At 42.2% G+C, this 10109-nt stretch overlaps 1 protein-coding gene across 3 annotated transcripts; it reads right to left on the bottom strand.

The window, feature by feature from the left end:
• Positions 1-959: 959 nt before the first annotated feature.
• LOC139546763 (cobalamin trafficking protein CblD-like) lies at positions 960-7755 on the bottom strand. Of its 3 annotated transcripts, none has more exons than XM_071355519.1 (8): positions 7577-7721; positions 5960-5999; positions 5695-5845; positions 5327-5547; positions 5088-5196; positions 3312-3442; positions 2299-2385; positions 960-2087 (listed from the first exon to the last, which is right to left on the bottom strand). In XM_071355519.1, the coding sequence occupies exons 2-8, from the start codon at positions 5966-5968 to the stop codon at positions 1893-1895; spliced, it is 903 nt and encodes a 300-aa protein (XP_071211620.1). In that variant the 5' UTR covers positions 5969-5999; positions 7577-7721; the 3' UTR covers positions 960-1892. The 3 variants fall into 3 exon arrangements, with proteins under 3 accessions (XP_071211620.1, XP_071211619.1, XP_071211618.1); XM_071355518.1 differs by having other exon boundaries at positions 5960-6008; positions 7577-7715; XM_071355517.1 differs by lacking the exon at positions 5960-5999 and having other exon boundaries at positions 7577-7755.
• Between the last annotated feature and the right edge of the window lie 2354 nt (positions 7756-10109).

Genomic DNA, 10109 nt, shown 5'->3' with positions numbered 1-10109 from the left:
TTGATGTTGAGATAATCTTACCATATGATCTTGCTTGCCAGCTCATCATAGAGAATAGCTTACAGTGTAACAGATTTACAACTTCTTTTTACTACCATTTATCTAAAAGTGCTGCTGAGGAAAGTGAGTGGGAAATATTTAAATGATTAGACATGTTAGAGCTTCTTTTATGGGTCTTTATCTGATAGGTACCATATTTTTCACCAAGACACCGTCTCTACAGGACAAACTGAATAAATATGCACTATAGCACTGCATGCATGGAAAGGTACAGCAGTAGGGCTAAGTAGAGCAGGAATGAATGGTCTCATCCATGTATCTACATGCTCAGTGTAAAGAGAAGCTGGTGAACTCTAAACCCTGTGTGACCTCATCATTGTCGAGGAAGTGTGAGAATTCAGTTGAACTAGGTCATGTTCACTCATCTTAGGCCTACTTACAGTGTCACGCCCATGTTGAGTGTTTGTAAATATCCCTAAAAAGATGATCAAGTGCATTTTGTGGAATAGCCTGTTTGGTAGGGTTCGGTTTTCTGGCACAACATTTGTACTCCAAGAATGAGGATAGAGAATCTATCAGCATAATTTCCAAAAGGTACAACTACAATTCATTTGAGATACTGTGACAGGAGACCCATCTGCTGAGCTTTACCTGGCACAGTAGAGGATAATACAATACATGTTAAACAGTACCCCAGAGACATTCACTTCTACCACTGGTGACTCCCTATACAATAGCCTGAACTGAGACATGCTCATTTTAGCTTATCAAGTTCAAACACATGCCTGCTACAGTCAAGGAGAGATGTGGGTCATCAGGTCAAATCATTTCAAATGTAATTTTTATACATGTTTATTTCATATCTCCCCTCACAACAGCGATTTATCCATTTATATGAAGGTCACTTCAACAATCCCTGCTTCCCTTCTCCCGGAAAGAACTGACCACTGACAAGGTGATGTGTTTTATTGCATTTAATGTGTGGACCTCAGGACAAAAGCTGCCACAAGAATCACAGACCCTTTTAAAAACAGTTCATCTTGTAAAGTGACAGAGAGACAAGTGCTGCCCCTCTCTTCTAGACAAGTGCATTGATTACTGTCACAAGTACAATATTCAAGGATTCAATGGTTAACTGGATCTCAGGACCTGTGAACAAGACATGAGGTCTCTATTCTGAAGGCAACACGGATCAAATAAGAGCTCTTGAGATTAACCTCATGACATCAGAAAAGCTCAATTCTTACCTTTTGATAAAAATAGGGGTTTATCAACCCAAGTCAAGGGCAGCAGCAGGTCCCCATGTTTTTCTTATCTAGCTGCAGGATTGATTCTACTATGAAAATCTCATCTGGGCAGAGTCAAGCCACCCTTAACGGGGAAATCCACTCAAACTATATATATTTTTTGTCCACTGTTAATACAGTCCCAAAATGTTTTATATGTCAGCAGTCAAGTTCAAGATATTGGACTTTGAAGAAGCAAAGTGTCACTTACCACATCACGAAAAGAAAAAAATACCCAAAGACAATTTGAGTGGATTTTTCCTCCACCTTCTATTTCACATTCAATGTAACTTTTATTTATACAGATAAATCTCATTGAGATAAAATCTATTTCGCAAGAGAGACCCTTTTCAATCAGGCCAACCACAATACACTAAAGGAACAGACAGAGATGCTGAAAATAAATATATTATAATGGTAAAACTGTCAGGGATCATGGTTGTGGGTATTTCACAATATCGGTGTACCATACTACTATTTTGAAGGTTTCTATACAAATGTGAAGTACAAATAAAAAGCAAATAGTAGTTAAGGGCTGTGTAAAGAGCCTTGACACGTCAAGGTTTAATAGCAACCACATACCAGACACTCTCCCATCATTCAGGTTTAGTTCCCTTGCAGCTTTTTCATGATAAGGCTATGGGGAGGTGCGCTGGTGAAAACTGTCCCCACGAAAACATGCGTCCCCCACAATGCGTGGCGGATGACTTTGCAGCAGCCCAGGTCCTCGATGCTGAAGCCCAGGTTACGGTACCTCTCATCTGTCTCAAACAGTGTGTTGTTGGTGTACGACCCAAAGAACTGGAGGAAACAAACACATGGGAAAAGATCCGAATACTGCTTGTTTTGAAAGATTTAAGTTGAACAAATATAAATCCATTTCAAATCGTCAAGAAGACCACACAACTGCCATCCCTGTCTCACGAACTGTACTGTTCATAAAATATTACAGAAAGATCTATTCCTGTAGCATAGTACTAATCCTTAAGCAGCCATTTTAGTCACTTCTTACTGCCAGGCCTGAGGATGGGTCTATGAAGTCAGCCCAGAAGCCTTCTGTCCTCAGGGCATAACAGATTTCCTTGGCACCGGCAACAAACTGCAACAGAACAATGCAACAACAAATTTACCTTCGACAATTGATTTGATTTTGATTTTCCATTCAAGCATTCCAATTTTGTACTGATACAAACATGTGTAATAGTGACCAACATTCTGATTGTGTTGTTAACTACAAACGTGTGGAGGAACCTACATGACCTGCTTGCTATATGTATATATATTTTTTCAGATACAAAAGAGACCATCTGTTCAAACACATTGTTATTGGTAATCATATCACCATCAAAGATGGCAACACGCAACAAGTGCTGTTGTAGAGATCTAGCCTATTGCTGGGATGGGAGAGGAGGGTGCGTGTCAGGGTGTAGTAAATGAGTGCAGTCAAGGGGGTCAGCGGCACAATTAGAGCGATTCTCAACCAAGGGCATGTTAACCAGACGGTGAATAACGCACATTGTCACAAACAAGCCCTGCTCTAAAACGCACTGCCCTCACACACACACACACACACACACACACACACACACACACACACACACACACACACACACACACACACACACACACACACACACACACACACACACACACACACACACACTCAAGACTACTAACAGAAGTCTTCTATTGTAATGCTGAGATTGGGAATATGTAATGCACAACCACATTATCATAAACAAAAGAGTACTTGCTACAAATAGGTACTTGCTAATACTTAGAGGCATTGAGTCTGAAAGACTATGTACAGTTGAATCCTTTCAATTCCTTAAATGTAGTTCTCAGAGGAAAACAGACTGGGTTAAAATATACATGTGTTTGCCATACACCAGCAACTCATAACTCCCTACAACTTCAGACAGTAAAAAAATAAAAATAAAAATTTCCTCAGTGGTTCTGATAGACAGTTCATGTTGTTCATATGCTATGGGTAAAACTACCCACGGTGTTGTGACACCAACTCACTTTGTCTAGCATCAACTCCCTCTCTTTGTCCACCTCCTCACACCACGCTGTCATGTCGTTCTGAGTCTTCTGGGTCACCGTGACAACCGTCATGGCGTTGTTAGGGGCCTCAGGGAACATTGACTCAAAATCTGCAAACACATGGGGAGAACATGCATGGTCAAAAACTATACATGACCATCACACCAAGAGTTATTATGCTCATACATGATGTACATTCCTTTAGTGTTTGAGCCCCCTCTACTGGATACATGTAGAATCTCAACATCAATCTCACAAACACTGAAGAGGTAAACACTTTCACCTCTTTTTCCCTATCCATTCCCCATTTAAGATGTGGAAAAAATAAACACATAGACAAAGTATATCAACAAGTTTGAAAGTATAACAATGTGCCAGAAAATGTGTGTAGCATGATCAGAGTTTCTGTTTTTACAGTGCATTTGGAAAGTATTCAGACCCCTTGACTTTTTCCACATCTTGCACAGCTGTATTTTAGGGGTTGATCAAATTATTCTCTGCAGATCCTCTCAAGCTCCGTCAGGTTGGATGGATAGCGTCTCTGCACAGGTATTTTCAGGTCTCTCCAGAGATGTTTGATCGGGTTCAAGTTCGGGCTCTGGCTGGGCCACTCAAGGACATTCAGAGACTTGTCCCGAAGCCACTCCTGCATTGTCTTGGCTGTGTGCTTAGGGTCTTTGTCCTGTTGGAAGGTGAACCTTCGCCCCAGTCTGAATTCCTGAGTGCTCTGGAGCAGGTTTTCATCAAGGATCTCTCTGTACTTTGCTCCGTTCATCTTTTCCTCGATCCTGACTAGTCTCCCAGTCCCTGGCACTGAAAGCATCCCCAAAGCATGATGCTGTCACCACCATGGATCAGCGTAGGGATGGTGCCAGGCCAAAGAGTTCAATCTTGGCATCATTAGACCAGACAATCTTGTTTTTCATGGTCAGAGTCCTTTAGGTGCCTTTTGGCAAACTCCAAGCGGGCTGCCATGTGCCTTTAATTGAGGTCTGGCCACTCTACCATAAAGGCCTGATTGGTGGAGTGCTGCAGAGATGGTTGTCCTTCTGGAAGATGTCAAAATGATCATCGGGTTCTTGGTCACCTCCCTGACTAAGGCCCCTTCTCTCCCGATTGCTCAGTTTGGCCGGGAGGCCAGCTCTAGGAAGAGTCTCGGTGGTTCCAAATTTCTTCAATTTAAGAATGATGGAGGCCACTGTTCTTGGGGACCTTCAACGCTGCCGACATTTTTTGGTACCCTTCCACAGATCTGTGCCTTAATGAAATACTATCTCGGAGCTCTACGGACAATTCCTTTGACCTCATGTTTTTGCTCTGACATACACTGTCAACTGTGGGATCTTATATAGTCAGGTGTGTGCCTTTCCAAAACATTTACAATCAATTGAATTTACCACAGGTGGACTCCAATCAAGTTGAAGAAACATCTCAAGAATGATCAATGGAGCACTTTCGAGTCTCATAGCAAAGGGTCTGAATACTTACGTAAATAAGGTATTTCTGTTTTTATTCGTTTTAATCCATTTTCAAAAATGTATAAAAACTGTTTTTGCTTTGTCATTATGGGGTATTGTGTGTAGATTAATGAGGAAAAACATGCATTTAATACATTTTAGAATGAGGATATGTGGAAAAACAGAATGGGTCTGAATACTTTCTGAATGCCCTGTATTTTGTGCATTTCTACAGAAAGTAAGACTGCTCACATAGGGCTATATCTGTTTGGTGAAAGGAAAACAATCATATATGTACCTTTCTTCAGCAGCTCAGGGCAAGACTGTATCGCACACTCTACATTGGAGTTATCAAAGTACTGTTCTGCTCGGTTGACTATTTGTTCAGGGGGATCAGCCTCTTTCCCCTAAGACAAACAATCATGGAACGTTGCTCAGAAAACCAAAAACATCCCTGAATATTACACTGCATAATACGCATATGCTTCATTATCACCAGAAGAAATGTATGTCAATTGTGAAACCAACCACACTTACTTGGAACTCGCCGACAAATTGGGCAAGGATGAACTCATGCCTCTCGCTGCTGGAGGGAACAGTCAGCACGTCGGGGACTGTCCGGTGGACTGGGCCTTTAATCTTCTGTTCTGCTGTGCCTTCCAGGTGGCAGTCAAAGCCTGAGTTACCTGGCAGTTGGAAGCGCTGGTCCTGAGGCCCGAACGGACCCATACTATCATCTGGCCAAACTGTCCTGGGTCCTGACAATGAGACATAATTTAACAAGAAGTTGATCCAATTATTGAGCCAATTGATTCACATACCTTCTGAATAACAGACAGTTGGTATATGACGTTCACATTCAGGCAACTTCAGTATCATCATTGTGATTAGAGGTCTGCACTTACCAAGGTCAGGGGGTGTGACTGCTACACGAGGCTCATCAGAGCCAGATGATCCAGCACCAGAGAATGTTCTCTGGTTGGTTCCAGCAATCCGCCGGACCAGTACATGAAGCCCTGGCAGGTAAGTCACCAGCCTGGCTCTGCTACAGAGCACCTGAGGAACAGAGAAGGAACATCCCCATCAGGACACACACGACACAAGCATTAAGTGTGTGTGTGTGACGTTGGATTCTGATCAAATCTGGAAGTCTCTGTCAAATAGACTTACACTGGCCATCCTGTTGGGCCTCTCCCTCTTCTGTTATTCACTTGCAAAACTGCAAAAGACAAAGTAATAAATTAACCAACTGCATAAATCTCATTGAGATAAATCTCATTAGACACAAAACACTGAAAGTAGGTGCATAAACTGATTATCATCAAGCTAAATAGCTCAAAACAAACAGCAGTTGACTGTCAACAGGCTAACTTGCTGGCTACAAATAATTTGAATCACAATTCAGAATATCCTTACCCCGTAGTACCGTCACTTAGTGCTCATTGACAACTATTTCAGACGACATAGCTGCCACAACATTACATAACAGGGTACAGCAGGACTGTAGGGAATGTTAGCTAGCTAGCCAGCTAATGTTAGCTAACTAAAAAGTGAGAGCTGTGGTGTATTCATTGGTCAGATTCTGTTGCAAAATGTTTTGCAACAGAAACCGTTTACTCCAAATGCTCTTGCAACATGACGTAAAAGATGTTGGGTTCTTAAATGGAATTTGTAGTTCATTTTAATGTTATGGCAAAGACAGTAAGTACTGTATGGTTTCCTGACCATTCCAATCTGAATAGTCTGTGAAGTGTTTGGCACAAGCTTCACAACTATAAATTATACATTCTTCCATGCTCTAAAGTGGAGTGAAGTCCACAGGGTTCCTTCCACCTTCGTTTCCCAACAGCCCAAATGTTTTGCAACAGAATCCAACTAATGAATACACCCCTGCTCGCTAAACTGCAGTACATATATTTTCAGTTTACATAGGGACGGCAGGTAGCCTAGTGGTTAGAGCTGACAAGGTAAAAATCTGTCGTTCTGCCCCTGAACAAAGCAGTTAACCCAGTGTTCCCCGATAGGCCGTCATTGTAAATAAGAATTTGTTCTTAGCTGACTTACCTAGTTAAATAAAGGTTAAATAAAATAATTTAAAAAATTGGTTTGATATTTGGAGTTTGCTCATCAATAACTCTACGACTGTCCCTAAACCACCTGAGCGCCAATTGATGGGTGGTATATCTGGAATCAGATAACAATAGAGCACAAAATACAGCCTTTTTCCCCTCAGTTTTGTTTACAAAAAGTGACTTATGTGCTGGCTGCTAAGGGATCATCTTAAAAGTGCGATCAGCCAAATCTGGTATTCACAGAACAATTACATTTTAAAATGTTAACTGACTTGCCTAATTAAATAAAGGTTAAATACTTTTAAAAAATGGGTCTTAGTAGTTAGAGCTAAGTAATTAAAATGAGGCCCTATGTAGTGTGTAATCTGCATATAGGGCTAACCCTCCTGAAAGGGAATGTAAAAACGTATATTTTGTTTACATTCAATCCCCAATATTGCACTTTTACGACTGTCCCTAAACCACCTGAGCGCCAGAAATCAGCATAATGCCTCCTTCTCTGTTAAGGAAAGTGCTCTCTAACATCATCTGATTCTCGATATATCCTATCATCATCCTATGACTCCGTCTGAGAGCTATTGACGAGAAAACTCCGAATATCGAAAGTAAAACCAAATTTAATGAGGTGCAAGACAACACAGCTAACGTACTAGCTAGCTCTACGTTAGCCGATTTATATTAGTTTAGGCTCTGACAATAAATGTAATATATTTACCTTAAATAAATTCGTTGAAGAATATCCCCTTCTTGCAAACATAAATCAATACAATACGTTGAAAAGATGAATAAGTCTTATCTGTGTTTATCCTTGACCTAACTTTAGCTCGCCTGCCATCTATCTGCTTCACCTTTCGTTGTGCACATGCGCGCTTACGTGAGTAAATGACGGGACCCTGCGAGCGACCAAAATGGCTTGACGTAACAAGGTTGCAAAAAATAAATAACATCAAAATGCAGAATCATGTTTGCACACTAGATGTCGTTATATCCCTATCCATGAGTGGCAGCATGTACCTACAGATTGATCCCTGCAAAGGCAATTCTAAGGAGAGTTTCAGACAAAAATGAATGTGAAAGTTTTCGTCAGTGTTTCTTGTGGCACTGTAATTAGTGGCTAACCTGTATAATGTATAAAATAATCCTCAAACTCCCGTTCAGATGAGAGCTTTGTACCTGAAGAGCAGTGCTAGAGGTGCCCCTACTGACCCTGGTTCGATTCTAGGCTGTTTCACAACCGTCCATGATTGGGAGTACCATAGGGCGGCGCACAATTGGCCCAGTGTCGTGCAGGTTAGGATTTGGCAGGGGTAGGCCGTCATTGTAAATAAGAATTTGTTCTTAACTGACCTGCCTAGTTAAATATAGGTAAAATATAGAGGTTGCTGTGCTAATGAGGGCATTCGATTAATGAACCGGGTTAACATAAAATTTGGAACGTTCTGATTTGAGAAGGGCGGTCTCTCACCACTTTTGCCTGTTCACGCCCGTTAATCAAACTCCCTCATTGTATTTATTTGAGTGCAACCGTTCTGTGGACCAGTCTGTTGAGAACAAATGTTTGTTCTTGAAGTGCAGTCGCATAAACCTTCAAGCGCTATTATGAAACTGGCTCTCATGAGGACCGCCACAGGATAGGAAGACCCAGAGATACCTCTGCTGCAGAGGATAAATTCATTAGAATAACTGCACCTGAGATTGCAGCCCAAATAAATGCTTCACAGAGTTCAAGTACAGACACAGTTCAACATCAACTGTTCAGAGAAGACTGCACGAATAAGGCATTCATGGTCGAATTTCTGCAATGAAACCACTAATAAAGGACACCAATAAGAAGAAGAGACTTCCTTGGGCCAAGAAACACGAGCAATGGACATTAGAACAGTGGAAATCTGTCCTATGGTCCAAATTTGAGATTTTTGGGTCCAACCGCTGTGTCTTTGTGAGACGCAGAGTAGGTGAACGGATGATATCAAATCAAATCAAGTTTATTTTATATAGCCCTTCGTACATCAGCTAATATCTCGAAGTGCTGTACAGACACCCAGCCTAAAACCCCAAACAACAAGCAATGCAGGTGTAGAAGCACGGCAAGCAATGCAGGTGTAGATATCCATGTGTGTGGTTCCCACAGTGAAGCATGGAGGAGGAGGTGTGATGGTGTGGGGGTGCTTTGCTGGTGACACTGTCAGTGATTTATTTAGAATTCAAAGCACACTTAACCAGCATGGCTACCACAGCATTCTGCAGCGATATGCCATCCTATCTGGTTTTCGGTTAGTGGGACTATCATTTGATTTTCAACAGGACAATGACCCGAACTCCCGGGTGGCGCAGTGGTCTAAGGCTCACTGCATCGCAGTGCTAGCCGTGCCACCAGAGGTTCTGGGTTCAAGCCCAGGCTCTGTCGCAGCCGGCCGCGACCGGGAGGTCCATGGGGCGACGCACAATTGGCCTAGCGTCGTCCGGATTAGGGAGGGTTTGGCCGGCAGGGATATCCTTGTCTCATCGCGCACTAGCAACTCCTGTGTTGGGCCAGGCGCAGTGCACGCTGACCAGGTCGCCAGGTGCACGGTGTTTCCTCCGACACATTGGTGCGGCTGGCTTCTGGGTTGGATGTGCATTGTGTCAAGAAGCAGTGCGGCTAGGTTGGGTTGTGTTTCGGAGGACGCATGGCTCTCGACCTTCGCCTCTCCCGAGTCCGTACGGGAGTTGCAGCGATGAGACAAGACTGTAACTACTACAAATTGGATACCACGTAATTGGGGAGAAAAAAGGGGGTAAAAAAATAATTTGAAAAAAAAAACAGGATAATGACCCAAAACACACCTCCACGCTGTGTAAGAGCTATTTGACCAATAAGGAGAGTGTTGGAGTGCTGCATCAGATGACCTCCACAATCACCCGACCTAAACCCAATTGAGATGGTTTGGGATGAGTTGGATCTCAGAGTGGAGGAAAATCAGCCAACAAGTGCTCAGCATATGTGGAAACTCCTTCAAGACTGTTGAAAAAGCATTCCGGGTGAAGCTGGTTGAGAGAATGCCAAGTGTGTGCAAAGCTGTCATCAAGGCAAAGGGTGGCAACTTTGAAGAATCTAAAATATGTTTTGATTTGTTTAACACTTTTTTGGTTACTACATGATTCCATATGTGTTATTTCATAGTTTTGATGTCTTCACTATTATTGTACAATGTAGAAAATAGTCAAAATAAAGAAAAACCCTTGAATGAATAGGTGTGTCTAAACTT

This window comes from Salvelinus alpinus, chromosome 20 (assembly GCF_045679555.1).
Source record: "Salvelinus alpinus chromosome 20, SLU_Salpinus.1, whole genome shotgun sequence".
NCBI classification, from domain to species: domain Eukaryota; kingdom Metazoa; phylum Chordata; class Actinopteri; order Salmoniformes; family Salmonidae; genus Salvelinus; species Salvelinus alpinus.
Note: the sequence above shows the minus strand (reverse complement) of the source record. Positions and strands in the feature narration are given on the sequence as shown.